Source organism: Pteronotus mesoamericanus, unplaced genomic scaffold (assembly GCF_021234165.1).
Source record: "Pteronotus mesoamericanus isolate MK-2021 breed Mesoamerican mustached bat unplaced genomic scaffold, CSHL_Meso_final contig_69, whole genome shotgun sequence".
NCBI classification, from domain to species: domain Eukaryota; kingdom Metazoa; phylum Chordata; class Mammalia; order Chiroptera; family Mormoopidae; genus Pteronotus; species Pteronotus mesoamericanus.
Window position 1 is genome coordinate 1204809 of NW_026555237.1, and position 16888 is coordinate 1221696.

Genomic DNA, 16888 nt, shown 5'->3' on the forward strand with positions numbered 1-16888 from the left:
TAAATTTTGCTTCAATAATTTTTTTAAGAAGTCAAAGGAGACAACACCACAGAATCTGGGAAGAGTTATGCAAGCAACCAAGACTAAAGTAGACTGAAGGTACTGTTTGCAGGTTAGAATGTTCTAGAATGTGCTAGAATGTTGAACCTCATGGGCTGGCAGGCACAGAGAGGACTACCTAGGGGAAATCATTGCAGTTTGCAATAGTACCATGAGGGACATAAATGCATGAAAAAGGAAATTAAAAAAACAACAACAACTAGGAAACTAGAAGGGACTTTGGAAATTGTAATACCTTCCACATCACAGCCTAGCAGCTCCATTCTTAGCCCCAGTCCAGCATGAGTGGCTCTCTCAGGGTAGATCCTGATGAATCGTGTGGAAAGAGGTTGAAAAGTCCGTAGCTCAGGTGTATCATAGTTGCTGTTGCCTTCAAAGGACTGTGAAGTATAAAAATCACCAACTATTAATAAAAACTTCTCTTTCAGCAGAAGAGTCCTCAAGACTTTTAATAGGCTAGAGAAATGGGGCTCATTCTAAAACTTCATAAATGCCTGATAGTCTTTTCATAAAAGAGAAAAGAAAAAACAATTAAAACTCCTCTAAGAAGTGACAGATGTCATTTCTCAGAAACCAGAGTACACACTGAGGCTATACCAGAAGCTTTAATGAGACATGTTTTTAAATGATATGCTGATGTGTCTGGGAGGACTGCCACTTCCATCACTTACTTGAGATGGAGGACTTGCCATTTTTCAGAGCTTATAACAGACACCACATTTTCAGTAACTACTCCTATTATATTTTCTTAAAAGAGCAGGTCCTCTAGAAGAAGGGTGAATCAAATTGCTGAAGTAAGAGATAGCAAATTTTATGTAGTGCAAATGCCATTTACTCAAGAACTTGGGTTATTCTAATCCATTGAAATTGCTATTTACTTAAGCAGTTCCACCACCTGGAGATATTTGTATATAAAAGACCTTCTCATCTCAGGAAGGTAACAAGAGCCCTGTCTGTTAAATGATGTTCTGATGCCTGGTTGATTGCACCTCTTTGTCAAGTGCATTCCTAACTTTAACTCACTGTGACATTTTTCAGGAGCTGGGCTACCTATGGCTGGTGCCACTACTGGATTACTTTATTTTCCTTTTTTACATTGACAGGAAGGGTAAAATCCTTGAGTGGAATTGTAAGCAAATGGAGCAAAGACTAGGCCTGTTTTCTTTTTCAAAAAATGGATAAGCTTCCTTATATCTTTTTCTTCCAACACCATTGTTAATTTAGTCCAGAATGGAAGAAGGGAAGGGAGTTTAGAAAAATCAGCTCGCCTTATCATTGGGAGTGGCCTTCTATATATCAAATATCTCATGATGTTTACTGGTGAAAGGTATTGTTCTAAGTGCTTAAAATATATTAATTCATTTAATCATCAAGATAAGTTCACAAGGTAGGTTTTATTATTATACTTGTTTTACAGACGAGCCATAGAAAGGTCAAGCAACTTGTCCACAGCCATAAGGTAAGTGGCAGAGCCAGGACTCAAACCTAGGCAGTCTGAACTGGTGCCCTTCACTACCACACTGTATGATGCCTCTCCCCTTAGAAATAATCTAGTCTAATCTCATCATTTCAATAGATGAAAACACTGAGGTCCAGGAAATTGAGGTCTTTTCCCAAGGCCATGTCAGTCAGGAGCTGGAACCACACCCAAGAGCTGAGTCATAAAACACCCTAAAAAGCAATCATTCATAGTGGAAATATCATGGCAAAACAGGGGACACATGTAAGAGGAGACAGACAAATCGAGTAGGTGGTGACATAACCATGGGTTTTCTGACTTCTAGAAGTAAATTAACTGGTCTTTTCCAACTCTGAAAAACCTCCAGGAATCTTAAAATACATGGCTAACATAGAACCACTTCTCTCAATTAAGGTTTCCTTCTATTATTTTCAAGAGTAAATTCCCTGTTGGGTAGGGTTCCACACTCTTGATAGAACTGCAATTGCTTCCAGTAATTCAGAATCTGACATATACTACTGTTAGGCCCAATTAAGTGTCATTAGTAAAATACTAATTATACTGAAAGTAGAATTACTACACATGCAAGTTCTGTCTACATTAATATAGCTTCAACAATCATAGGAAAAAAGCACTTGTATCTATGGAATCCCAGACTCTTCTCCTAATTTTAGCTTAAGCAAAGAATTAGCACACTGTAAATACACTACAAAAGCTGTTAGTGATGAGCTGGGAAGAACGTTAGCAATAAAGAGCCATATGGAACTGGGCTAATTTTGCTAGCATGAGATCATTTATAAAAAATATTTGTGTCCTTTTACTAATCATGTTTTAGAAGAAGAGGGCTTTGAGTATTTAAATCTTCTATCTGCTCCTGAAAAGTCTAGTTAATTAAAAGACTTTGATATATTTTGTCCACCATGCACTATTTGAGAGCAGAAATCAAGGAGAGAGCACAGAGGATTTTAAATCCATCAAAGTTCTGGTTCATTTAACAAACAGTACTCCTTTGACTGTTATATATGATGGACTTGTCATCCTGAGGAGGTAAACTTCATTTGTAAGTTTAAATATAGTATTTTTTTAATCCTCACCAGAGGACATTTTTTCACTGCTTTTAGAAAGAGAGGAAGTGAGAGAGGTAGGGAGAGAGAGAAATATTGATATGATAGAGAAACATCAATTGGTTGCCTCGCGTACAGCCCCCAACTGGGGACCAAACCCTCAATCTAGGTAAGTTCCCTGACTGGGACTCGAGCATGCAACGCTTTGGCTATAGGATGATGCTACAACCAACTGAGAGCCACAAGCGCCAGGGGAATATAGTATGTCTGGAATATATTTATACAATTTAGAAATATGTGCTGCTTTTAAATTGAAGGTTTTATCAGTTTGGTTTTTTTTTTTCATTATAAAGATTTTATTCCTGGGAAAGGGCATATAGGGATAACTGATTAGGCTCTATATAAACAACTTAGAAGCTTTCATGGCTTAAAATGCCATAGGAAGATGATAATGACTGATAGGACCACATTTTAGAAATAAAATCGAACATTCACCCAATCTTGAATGGATATTTTTTATTAAAATTGGAAACTGTATGTTGATGTCTTGTGGAACTTTATAAGCAATATACTACAAGAGAGTGATTACAGAAGCATGATTGGATAATAAAGGGAAGAATATGATGCATTCTATCCCAAGCATACGGTAATTCATTTTCTTTCTGCATTAGAACCTAGCACAAAAGAACATGCCATGGCACACACTGCCATGAGACAGTAGCTCCAGGAAGTTTTGATTTGCAGCAACACACTGATAAAGTCACAGGCTCACTTTTCCTCCAGAGATTGGCTCTTAGGGAGAACTCCAGTTTTCTGTTTATTTTACTTATTCTTTCACTAAAACAAGAGGGTATGACATAAAAGGGAAAATGAAATGGACACTAGAGAGAAAGTAGCTGTACACAAATGGCAAATACTCTGGAAATGTTTAGAAACCATAAGTTAATGAGAGCTGAAATGAGAGAGAAACTCTTACACTTGTGACAGCATCATCCCTGTCAGTGGCTGACTTGCAACTAATGGGGACAGGGCAGTTTCTGCAGAGCCACATGTCTGGACAGACTGGGACCCAGTGTTTGTTTTTCTACCTGCAATGGATTTGTTTGAGTCACTGTATTAAGCCACAATCCCACACCCACTTAGAATGAAAGTGAGGACATCATTCCCTCCAATTACCTAGAATCATCTTTTCACAAAAGGAGTAGGCCCTGGGCAAGGTAGGGATGTGAAGAATGGAACTAAAGGGTCAATTGTTTTGGGTGTGAGAAGTATCATTATCTGACTACAGTTCCCACACCACATATAAACTGACTGTGGTTGGTTACTTATTTTAGTCTTAAACCAGCTTCTGAGCCACCCAGCATACTCCTTTCCTAGTTGAAACTGTGTGTGCAGGAAATGCAAATAAACTCAATAATCACCCTAAGTAAAACATAACCAATAAAGAACATCTGTTTGGTTAAATAATATCATACCACGTGTTCTGGTGAATACTGGAATATTTTTATATTGAGATTCCCTTCTCTTTTCACTGGACCAAGAACCAACTGCATTTTACATTTGATCTTAGCCAAAAGGCTGAGAAGTGATGAGAGCTAACTGCATTTTAAAAGGTTCCAATGCATTAAAAAAAATACTTAACAATAGTCAAAGGTAGGAGCAACCCAAGTGTCCATCAATAAATGCATGATAAACAAAATGTGGCCTATACATAAAATTAAATATTAGCCTTAAAAAAGAAGGGAATTCTAACAACATAGATAAACCTTGAAGACATTCTGCTAAGTGAAATATGCCAGTCACAAAAGGATAAATAAAGGGTGAGACAAAAGTAGGTTTGCAGTTGTTCACATGGAAAATAACACAGTAATTGATAAATAATAATACAAGAATAAATTATTTTTGCACACTCACAACTGTAAATCTACTTTTACCCTGCCCTGTACTGTGATTCCACCTATATGAAGTACCTAGAGGAGTCAAATTCATAGAGACTGAAAGTAGAGTGGTGATTTCCAGACACTGGGGGAGAGGAGAAATGGAAGTTATTGCTTAATGAGTACAAACTTTCAGTTTTGAAAGATGGGGAAGTCCTAGATATTGGAGATATATATTTAATTAACAGTACTGAACTGTAAACCTAAAAAGGCTAAGATGGTAAATTTTATGTTTTGTGTATTCTATCATAATCAGAAATTTTAAAAGGTACACTTAAAGAAGGGAGGGTGATGGAAGGGAAAGGAAAGGGGCTGACCGATGCTTGTCAATTATAATCTGCTGAGAAATTCTGAGTTCCTGCCTGGTGGCTGCTGTCAGCACCCTGATCCCCACCCTCACGGCTGCTCTGCCTGCCGTCTGTGTCCAGCTATTTGCCAGCCCTAGGGGAAAAAAGCTGACCAGCAATACAGTTCTTTTCCATGTTTTTCTCAGACATCACTTCCTGTACCCCAATCCTGTCTGCCCTAGAATTAGGGATCAGTAATCTCAGAGCTAAAAGGAAAGAAGTCTCACTTCCTCAGGAAAATGCTGGAGGTCCTTGAGCTAAGTCAAGGACATAAGGGAGGACTTCCTCCTGGCAGTCCCTTTGTTCCCTGTCCCTGGATCTTACCTTAGCCTTGCGCTTGCTGTCGTCCATGATCATTTTCCAGTCCGAGCCATTGTTGCTGTACCCTATCTTGAACTTCCTCATGGAAACCTTGTTTTCTCGGTGCTTTCCCCCCTGAATGATGATGCCCCTCACAATCTTTTCCTCTCCCAGGTCCACTTGGAGCCACTCATTTATGTACGGATGAGGTGCGGGTGGCAGTACCCAGCCAGAACGACTGGTTACAAGGCGAATATTTTCAGGCATCCAGTTCCTGTCCCCTTGGTTTGATGCTGTAATCTGGGAGTCAGAAATAAGTCCAGACACCATGCCCAACATTCCAGAGCAAGGATAATCTAGAGGGTGGAATGAAATAGATGATTCAAAATGCTTTTCTAGAAGTCTCCATGTTTAGAAAGAACATGAATCAAAACATTTTCTGTACACATGCCTATAAATGTTTAAATCTCTGACATTAAGTCATTTGACATTAAATTCTCCTCCTCATACCACACTAGAATAAAAAAAAAATCTTCAATAGGAACACACATTTCCTTCCTTTTTGAGTTTTTCCAAGAGAGTTAACAACATCAGAAATGTTATATCTTCTTCAGCAGCCCAAGTAGCTTCTGAGTATGAGTATCAATCATTGATTCATTGACTGTTTACTCAAAAACAAAATGTTCAACACTTCAATTATTCTCCTTTCAAAATTGTACATCACAAACAAGAACATGCACGGGGATAAAAACCTATTTTTCTTTGAAACAACTCAATTCTGCATAATATCAAAATTTAGCCTAAAAAATATAACTGTCTCAAGAGATATGTATCTAATACAATTAAACTATGTCCATGTTATCAGGTGAACCTTAAGAATGAATTACTGAAATACTTTCCACATGAACTGCTGTATAGTCCAGATCATGTCATTTCTTTATTCACATCTTCCATACCTGCTCACATAGGAATTATGTACTCACTTTCAGCCAAGCATGCCAGGCCTTGCACAGCATGCCCTTGCAAGGCATTTCTTCATTTACCCCTTAAAGTTTCTAGAGACAACTGAAATGAACGACTTCTTCACTGCGGGTAGAGGGGTGGGGAGGCTTTCTCTCTCTCTGTTCCCTTCATCTGACACTTTCCACTGCTTGAACCACTTAAAATCTTGACCCATTTTCAAATGTCATGATATTTATCCTTATCTCCCCACCTATGGGGGGCTTTCTTTTCTAGAGGTCTTCTCAAATATTGATGGCCAGATTCAGTTCCTTGGATGACTGCTATTGGCCTCCCCACATTTTAAGTTCTCTGAGGCCATGAACCAAGTCATATTTAAAATTTTTCTGACTCCTCGTGTCCTGCTTTATTAATGTATTTACTCAAAAAATATTTGTTGAATGAATCAACTTATTGACACATTAAAAGGCAGCTGCCCATTTCCCAAGAACATTTTCTTGAAACCTGAAAACTAACAATAAATTCCGTGGGGATTAAGAAAAGATTTACAAAAACTATTTTACGAAGGGACCATGAAATTATAGTGTTTAAAATAGAAATCACATTTTTGGTCACACCTGCCTGATTCACAACCAGCTTTTATACAGAAAAATGTTTAGCTGGTAATAAGGACCAGATGTCACCACTTGGGGAAAAACACAATTAACGTGAATATTGTAAGGAGAGCAGAGCCTTTACCAGATTAATGCCCTTTCTCCAATGCAGAGCTGGCCAGGGCATAGTTTACAATCCATGAACCTAGTGATACCCAATCCCCATTTAACCAACGTGTCCACAGAGCACAAACTGCCATGTCTTCTGTATGTGTGCGTCATCCAAAAAGAACAATAAAGGGGAAACTTGATTTGCCTTTGACTCAAAACTTTAAGATTCTTTCAGCAATGATTAGGAAAAAAATATTAGTAATTCAAGGTGTAAATATGATGTTAGGATTGAACTCTGCTCTTCATAGTAGTAGGCTGGCTCAAATGTACTTTAGCCTGGCCACACGTCAAATCTTTTAGAGAAAGTGTTGCCAGAGTTAGCAAAAAAGCAGACAAAACAACAAAACAAGAAACAGGATGCTAAACTAAGTTAGAATTTCAGACAAACAAGGAATAATCTTTTAGTATAAATATATCCCAAATATTTCATGGGGCATTTTTATATGAAACATTATCTGTATAAGACAATTGGACATTTTATGTTTTACCTGGTAACCCAGTTTGCAAAGCTTTAAATCAATCTTATATGGAAAGGAGAGCTGAGTTCCACAATGGTGGATTGAGGTGATTATTTTCACTGATGACTATTTTACAATAAAATCTCTGTACTTTAATGGGAAAACCAAGATAAACCAAGATATACTGGTAAGTCAAATACTCAGTCAACCAATTTTCAAAGAATGAGAAGGTAATAGCTGCATTTGATTGAAGAACCAGAATAAGCATAATTTAATCTTTCATTGATGACTCAGAAAATATCTTTGGATACCGTGGTGCCTGAGACCATCACAGAGAACTTTTGATCAGCATAGGAACAGACTAATGTATGCAGGAGCACTAGTTAATACACATCTGGTTAACAAATACAAGTTAACACAGTTTGTAGTATGTCCTCATACGTTAAGCAGGAACACTCCAAGATAATTTTACCAATTTCCATCTTTGACAAAGTAATAAGGCCTGCTTTGTTGATCACCTATAAAATAGAATAGTTTGCTACAGTCTTGTTTATATCTTTATATGGTGGCATATCATTGCATAGTCTGGACTTTCCAGGATTACAAATTTCAAAAAAGTATTTTCTGAATATAACAATTAGGCTAAAACTTGGGGCACTGCAGACTTTGGAAGTCAAGTGATATATTCACCTGGTCACTACCTTTAATTCAAAAGTTTTTTAAAAATCTAGATTGAGTTAGGACCTGCCTCCTCAAGAAAAGAGAGTAAGATTTGGAGATCCATCACTTGTTTCTCAGAAGCCATGGATAAAATTGTAATTCATTCTTTCATTCATTCATCTAGGCATATAGGACACAATTGGAAACCAGTCCAGCAAGGACATGTATTCTTCTTTCATCAGTCTCTACTGGAAGGGGACCATGGCCTTCAAAGGAAAATTATCTGTTTCTGGTACCAAGAAGAAAACACTGATATTGTCTCACTAGAGTTTCTCCTTGCTGTGGCTTATTGTAGGTTCAATTTATTACATACCATTTACTGTTTAATTTACTAGGTTCCATTTAGTAAGCACTTACTCTAAACCAGGTGTGTTATACATATTCTTCCACTGAATCCTTATTAAAACTGAATTAAGGTTAATCTCACTGACCAGAAAAGGGAGATCAGAGGGACTAAAGTCTTGCCCATGGTCACCCATTCACTAAGTGCACAGTCCAGAGCCAAGCCTCGGTTGGCTATGCACCTTCTGTCCCTGTGATCATCATTATGACATGCTAGCCTCTCCAAAAACCTGCCTCAATCAATTATTTGGAGATTGTTATCTCTCTTACTAGAGATAAAATATCTAAAATAAAATAGGGGTCATGAATAACAGATAGCCCTCTGAGCCTAAATGCAGTATCTTATTTGAAAAAAAAAAAGGCTACATGGCAATAGTTGTAAAATAGAATACATGTAAAAATATTAGAATATGCTATTTTAGACATCTATATTTAAATAAATAGGTCATTTAATCATTTTTAAAGATACAATAAATTATTTGCCTTCTTTACATGTGAAGACTCATACTCTTAGAATTAACTCTCAGGAAAATCTTTGTGAAAGTGAAAATAGAGCATTCAGGTTTAAACAAGTATTTTATTTAACTAAAAGGAGAAACCTGGAGATTCAGAGTTCAGACTAGCATATTTGGAGTCTTTATAAAGTTTACTTTTTTATTTTTGGTATAGTGGCATGAGATTGGGTTGGAATAATGGGCCAAAAATTTCTACCTTGAATTCAAATGGTCTTGTTTCTACAATTTTATGGGTACCTCTTAAATTTGTAATGCTCTGAAAATAACTTAGAGCTTTCTCTCATGAAACTTCTGATAAAAAATAAAGCCAAGGTTATATTTTACTTTTCAGTGTTCTTTCTTCCTCCAAACCTCTCCCAGCTAATTCCTGCCTCCAGGACCCTGAACTTCTAAGTCTTAGGTCCTAGAACAATAAACATGGCTGTCCTGAGGACAGAAATAAAATTTTGGGAAGAAATCAGATGTCAGTTTTTTACTTTCTAAAAAGGAATCTACTTGTTTACAGTACAGTTCTTTTTCCCCTCCTTGGTTCGCTCTTTTCCAAATTGCTTATAATTTCATGGAAAATTGCCTGGATGATTTTTTCCTTCAAAAGTCAGTATTTTTCTTATCTATTAATTATACTAAAGAGGATAAAAATAAATACAATAGAATTGGCCTTCATGACGTGAGAAATTAAATACCCTACATATGTATACTAATAGAATATTAAAAGATAGTTCACAGACCTTTAAAAGTTGTTCACTTTTATTGGTGAGTCAGTTACTGATACTGTTTTGAACCTTTAAAATTACTCTAAAGGTTACATTGCATTGCTCTTTCTAAAAGGAAAAGATTACAATGTATTTATTTAAATAAAAGGGAATTCTAGCACCTATTTCCTTCACCAGTAACAGCAATACTGATTGCCAAAGAAGTACAATGAGAAAACAGGCAGGACCGTTCTTTCCCCTCCAGCTCTGTTCTGACCTGGCTGACCTTTTTTTAGCTCCTTAGTCTCTCAGTACTGCACTTTCTTCATCTCTCAAATAGGTATAACCCACATACTTACAGTAAATTTAACAGAGACTTTAAAGTTGTATTAATGTCAGAAGAAACAAACTCAAAAACTAGAAACATTGCCGAATTGATTTCTAATATTAGTATATTCATTCAACAAAAGATAGATAGATATTGAGAAAACAGAAAAGAGAAGGTTGCCAGGGTAATTAGTGAGTAAAAGGAGAAATTCTCACAAATTAAACTCCTTAACTGTAGTTCCTGAGGCCACCTCTAGACTTCAAAATTTAAAAGATGAAGCAGGTAGAGAACATTCCTTACAATGGTTATTTATTATAAATCTACTAAGTACCTGTCAGTGTGCTCAGCACCCAGGAGACAGGGCTAAAAAGCATGACACTTGCCTTCGTGGAGCTTATGGTCTAGTGAAAAGCCGCCACCAGTTCTCAAATCCCTACCACATGCCTGCCTGTGCTAGGTGCTTTATATCCATGTGCTAATCCTTTATCATCACAGCCCTGTGTGGTGTACACGATGATAACTGTGTTCCAGGTGAGATAATTAAGGCTATGAAAGGTGTTAAATTGCCCAAAGAAACAAGCTAGTGAGTACACATAGAATTTAAACTCAGATCTGCTTAATCCAAAGCATATGATCTTAACTATCAAATGACAATGACCACATGTATATAAAATGACTTTCCCTATATTTAAAAGTTTATATAAATCAAAACTAGACAACTTCAAACTAGAGCTTACCTGTTATCTTGCAGCCATATACTTCAAACCTCAGAGATATGCCATTTTCCCAAGTCAGAGGTTTGATTCGCACAAATCGAGTTATCAGAGGTTTGGGGAAAACTCCAAACACAACATCTGTGGGATTAGTGTTTCCCTGAAAGATCTATATGGAAAAGGAAAAGCCCTTTAATAATAGACTTTTTGGATTGAAAACAAATAGAAAAATGTGTTTTCACAAATGCTTGTAAAAATTATTTACAGTTTCAGCATTGTCTATTCAGGTTGAAGTGGTATTAATAAGTCATCCATGTTATTTTTCCAAGTGATGGTGCTCAGAAAGAATCATGTTTAATATAGAATATTTTCAGATTGGATAGAGACTCTGAGAGCATTGTTACAAGGATAACATTTGTTAAAGAATACACACACTATTATTATAAAAAGTGGGCAATGATTAAATTTAGCATAAGGACGAACAAAGGAAGAAAGAAAGAAAAAGAGGGAATGCCTACCTTTTGTGACAACTTGGATGGAACTGGAGAATATTAAGCTAAGTGAAATAAACCAGTTGATGAAAGACAAATACCATACGATCTCACCTATAAGTGGACTCTATTCAACAAAAGAAACTAACAAGCAAAATAAACCACAGGCATGGAAACATGGAGAGGACTGAAAGTGACCAGAGGGGATGGGGAAAGAGGACAATGGTGGAAAGAAGGGGAAGGGTCTAGACTAAGAACATGTATGAATGACCCATGGACATGAACAACAGAGTGGGAATTGACTGTGGGAGCCGGGGGTGAGGGTAGGATGGGTGGAGGGGGGGAAGGGGGAAAAATTGAGACAACTGTAATAGAATAAACATGATTTATAAATTTAAAATAAAATAAAATAACAATTTAAAAATCAGGAAGGACTAACAAAATGCTATAGACATTTGATGGGAACTCTTATTATTTTACTTTCTCAGGAGCCCCCAGAAGGCCTGTTTTTGAATTCAGTGTAGGGTATGGCTTTTAAAAAAATTCTAGGGTATGTTCCAAGCTATAGCACAAGATCAAGTGGCTCTCTCCCTTCCAACTCCACTTCTTGATGGAAGATCTTCTCCTTGACATTAATTAATGAGTTAATCTTTCTGGGTTATTGGCAAAATTATGTTTTAGTGGTTAAAATCAAAACTGAGTTATAAATGATATGTAATCAGAAATCAGCTTTTCCAGGGCTTCTGCTTCTAGTTTTAAAAGGAGTCATTTTATTCTAAGAAAGATGAAGCATGCCACTGCAGGTGTAATGAGTGCAAGTCACAAACCTGTCTCCCACAAGTACCGGTAGGGACCACAGGGCCCGGGCCCAGGCCACAGTCATGTTCTTGAGCAGTGGAGACTATTTACTATCGTGGGACATACTGGAAGTAGACATGCCTCAGGTGAAACTGAAAGCTTCTACTTTCCTGGATTTTACTTCTGCCTGGATGGGGGATGACCCATATAAAAGTAACATGTCTCAGTAATGTGCCGTGTCAGGCGAGACTCCTCTTCCCAGGCTGTGTAACTAGAGAGATTACTGGGCTCATCATTCCTTTCCACCTTCTCAGGTAGGATTGTAGTGGAGAACCAGTTTCCCAAGGTTTGCTCTTCCTCTGGGAGAAAGGGTTTATAAAAGTCAAGATGCTGTTTTTACTTCATTTAGCTTAAGTGGCCTGCAAAATCAAAATGGGTCAAATGCTTTACCATGTCGGCTGTTAGCCTGATCCCTCATCCAGAGGTGATTTAGTATCATAATTTATTCTAGCCTGTGATAGACTTTAGATTTCTCTCCTACCTCAGCATCTCTCTCTGGGAAGCAATCTGTGTGGGAGCACTTTTGTATGACAAAGAATAATGGGTTGCTGCCAGAAAGAGTAGAGTTCCAAACTGTGTTGCTTAAAGGGTCAACAGGCACACTTCAGGGAGAGCCCGGAGAGCTGAGCAGTCTGTTAGAGCATTACATGTTCCAACCTTTGGCTCACACCAGGGGACTTTTATGTTTGCTAAAAGCCACGTAAGGACATGTCTTCCATTCACACAGAGAGGACTGCTGGGGGTGTGGCTGGTCCCCGGCTGTTCTGTCTGAGGAAATCAGGAAAGAGGGTAGCAGGCAGTGGCTGAAAGGCCCCAGAGTACAGAAAAAGGCAGGTGGCCAACAATAACTAGACTACATGTGGACATTTGGGTTTCACTGAGGTTCAGTGAAAGTGCTCAGACATATGCCAGCTCTTTATCTTTGTTGGATCTTTCTTTATTCCTTCTGCATCCCAATCTGAAAGCTTTGTGTGTGCCGGGGTGCTCCTGACAATGGACAGCCCCAGCTACCCCTGCGGAGAATCTGCATGTGTTTCTGACACCCCTTCTGGGCCAGGTGAACAACAGATAGACAATGGTTGCAGAGGTGGTCTTGGAGAAGCAGTACTCATTTCTTTAAAGAAATGGCCTCAAGGTCTGAGGTCAGTTCTCCCCATTCTCTCTTGAGTCTCTTGTTTGTGGTATGTCCTTGGCATTAGTGGACCTTCCTTCCTTCCTTCCTTCCTTCCTTCCTTCCTTCCTTCCTTCCTTCTTTCTTTCCTTCCTTCTTTCCTTCCTTCCTCCCTTCCTTCCTTCCTCCCTTCTTTCCTTCCTTCCTTCCCTTCATCTCTCTCTTCCTTCCTTTCTTTCCCTTCCTGCCTTCCTTCCTTCCTTTCTTTTCTTTCTTTCTCTTTCTTTCTTTCTTCGGTTTGCTTGTTTGAAATGAAAACATGTCTTCAAAAAACTACAGCAAAACAAAAATAAGCTGTGGAAGTCAGGGTCAAATTGACTCGCTTAACTGCCAAAAATGGTGACTAGAATAGTTTTTCTTCCTCAGATGGGGGAATGGTTCCCTGTCCTCACAGGCCAGATGGTGGCCGTGAACTTGCCTGTCCACAGAGCTTTCCTTCCACAGAGCAGCTGCATACCTATATTTGCATTAGTCTTGCCTCCTAACAAAAGAGAGGGCTTTGCAGCTAATCAAAGGGAAGTAATAGTTCTCTCATTTCGCACCCAGGACGCTTTTCTTAGCTCCAGAGCCAGGAGAAGTCAAGGCCATGAACACCGTAAAGAGATAAGGACATGAATCTGACCTCTTCTCAAACCCAGGACTTCAAGTTACCTGGATTTTTGCTACCATCCTTATCAATTCTCTACATTTTACTCAGCCTCTGGGGTAAGCTTTTAATTTTGGGGAAACAGCAAGTGTGAGTTCTCAGAAATCTTTTGATTACTAAACAGAGCAAATATAACTTCAAATACAAAGACAGGCTGAGAAAAAACACCTCATTTCCAGGTGATTTAGAGCAGAACTCCCAGGGGCAGGGCATGGTTGTGTGCCTCCTTGGTTAAAGCAGTGAGGAGGTGGTGTAGATGTGATCTAAGGGAACATGATGGACTAACTTAGTTCTCTTTATAGAACTAAGCAGCCAAACACATTGGTAAATTAGTTTGTGAGCCACAGAGGGTAAGTGAAAAAGACTTTTCTAAAGCCAGCCTGTTACAAAGAAGAACAAATCCATGAAAGAGAATGGAGAAACATAGTGAGTGTGTGTGGGGGGCGGGGGGAGGTGGAGGTGGGGAAACTCCTAAGACTCTAAGAGAACAGTGTCCCGTGCATGGCCCTTGTCCCTGGGGGAAGTGGGAAGTGATTCTCAAGTCTGACACTGGCACTGACCCTTCTAGGACACATCTGTATACTTGGCTTTTGGCTGCTGGATCTGGGAACATGAGATACCTTGGTCAGGTTTAAACCTCTAATTACACTTTTCATGTTAAAACAATTCAAAAATAAACCAGGCTGGACAGAAAGCTCCCAAACAAGCAAGTACAATCGATCACCCTTTTCAAAGACTGAACTGGTGGAAGGAGTGGCAGCCAAACTTACAACAGGCTTATTTCCTTCTTTGATGGTGATCCAGTCTTCCCCATTGGAGCTGATGTCTATTCTGTAAGTGCTGACGTAGTATTTCTTCTTGGTTTCCTTTGAAATGGCTCCCTGGGTCCCAACAGCAGTAACAAAACGCAGAAACCCTAAGTCCACCTGCAAGACAATACCTATGTGGTCAGCTGTCCCTCCCTGCACTGCCCTTACCTGGAGCATCTCTCCTGTGGTGTAGTTTCCACCTACCTGGGATCAATAGACCGTAATTCCATCTGGCATGCACAACCCCCAAGTCCCCATCCCATTCCTTCTGACAAAAGGCACATGAGATATGAGAAGACAGCAATTGCCCCTAGGTTGGCAATTGCTGGGAGGAGACCTTTCTCCTTGCTACAACCAAGATTGCTTGAAACTGGGTTCAACATCATGTTGTTATATTTTTCTAAGAGATTAAAAATCCTTTCCAAATAGCACATTAATATATGTCATTTTACAAGTAGAAAATCAAAACAAACAAAATAAACTTAGATATTGGATACTGGAGAGACCTGGACTAGAACTCAAGTCAAATACAGTCCTATTCCCATGACTGTTTAGAACCCCAATCCTTCCAAATAGAATGCAGACTAAAACAATACTGACTTTGAAAGCAAGGTGAGTGCTGGGTTTTGAGAAATGGGCCCTAGATTTGTAATCTGGAATGGAGAAGAGAGGAAGAGTAAAAAGTGAAGATTTTTGTTTCATAAATTTGCATTTCAGATAAACAACAAATATTTTTAGTATAAGCACGTCCCAGGCAATATTTGGGATCTACTACAACCGGCTCATTCCATACTTGACATAAATATTTAACTGGGCATTCTTATTTACCTGGTAATCTTAAAATGAACTCATTCCAGACAAATAATCAGGTGATTTTAAGTTGCTGCAAAAACTCTGATTTCCTAATGTTGCAATTGGAAAGTTAATGGGTACTCTGCAACTGTTTCAAACACTCTCAGAACACTTAGTGTGTTACTCTCTATCCACTGAGTTATGCCCAGTGCCATATCTGCTTTCAAGTTGAAGGGCTCTTAAAATCTTAATGTTCAAGAGAGCATGAAGCAAAGCTACTTAAATAAACTCTTCCTGCCAAACTTACAAATGACTCTTCAGCCTAAAAATGATTAAATTCCCAAGAGTGAATATTCAGCTTGGACTAATTTGAAATAACTCTAGAACTTTATTCCCTGGTTGTCCTATTCCATCTTTTTAAATTTTGTTTTTAGAATAAAATTTAGTTACCAGGTAAGAAAGAAGTTAACTGGTTGTTAACCAGAAGAATCCTTAGCCCTAGAAACAGCTGACTTGAAAGAAGGAGCAATTGATTGGAATTTAGCCAACCCAGGAAGCACCCAAAGTCTCAGATAAAAAGGCCCCAAATGCATATGCATGAATCACTCATAAAAAAAGTTTTCTTTTTTCAATTACAATGAAATGCATTAGCAACCTCCCCTTATAATTGCATAAAGTTTCCTACTGTGCTGTAAAACTGTAGATTCTCTTATTTACCACAATGGGATACTTGACATTTCATTTAATTTTTCTTCCTAACATTACTGCCACTAGGCTTAGTATGGATGAATGACAACCTCACAAAATGATAAGAGCTGGGAATCATTGCAACTAAAACTGGAAGGTACCCAGAACTCTAACAAGACAGTCTTCCCAGCACTGTGGGAACTCTCACTGGCAATGCTAGGGATGTTCTTTTAAGTCCTTTCTCCCTCGGTATCTCAGGGGAATACCCTAACAGAGATCCTCCAGTACCTGATGTTTGGAAGGAGATATATAGCCTTCCGCCTCAGGAGCACCATGGCTCACACTGCTGGTGTTTGTGTCAGGAAACTCAGGACTGCATGCCTGTGTGCATTCCTTTTTCATGAGTGAAGCCCTCTCTGCTTATCATGACATTGTCCTCATCTTATTTGAGTCTCGCCTGCTGCATCTATTTCCCAGACCTGTTAAAATATTTGTTATTCTTAGCACCAGAGAAGCCTTTTCTGCCTTCATGCCTTGAGGTTTAAAGTTCTTTTGACTTAACTATTTTCTTTCTTTCTTTCTTTCTTTCTTTCTTTCTTTCTTTCTTTCTTTCTTTCTTTCTTTCTTTCTTTCTTTCTTTCTTTCCTTCCTTCCTTCCTTCCTTCCTTCCTTCCTTCCTTCCTTCCTTCCTTCCTTCCTTCCTTCCTTCCTTCCTTCCTTCCTTCCTTCCTTCCTTCCTTTCTTTCTTTCTTTCTTTCTTTCTTTCTTTCTTTCT

General features: G+C 38.5%; 1 protein-coding gene across 5 annotated transcripts in view; it reads right to left on the bottom strand.

Annotated features, from left to right (window-relative positions):
* Positions 1 to 16888, bottom strand: part of NRP1 (neuropilin 1) — a 153718-nt gene that overhangs the window by 38758 nt on the left and 98072 nt on the right. For all 5 annotated transcript variants that reach the window (XM_054582292.1, XM_054582291.1, XM_054582293.1 and 2 more), the window contains 4 exons: positions 14596 to 14751; positions 10684 to 10828; positions 5192 to 5523; positions 296 to 440 (listed from right to left, as the gene is read on the bottom strand). In XM_054582292.1, coding sequence (XP_054438267.1) covers positions 296 to 440; positions 5192 to 5523; positions 10684 to 10828; positions 14596 to 14751 — 778 coding nt within the window. The remainder of the gene's footprint in view (positions 1 to 295; positions 441 to 5191; positions 5524 to 10683; positions 10829 to 14595; positions 14752 to 16888) is intronic.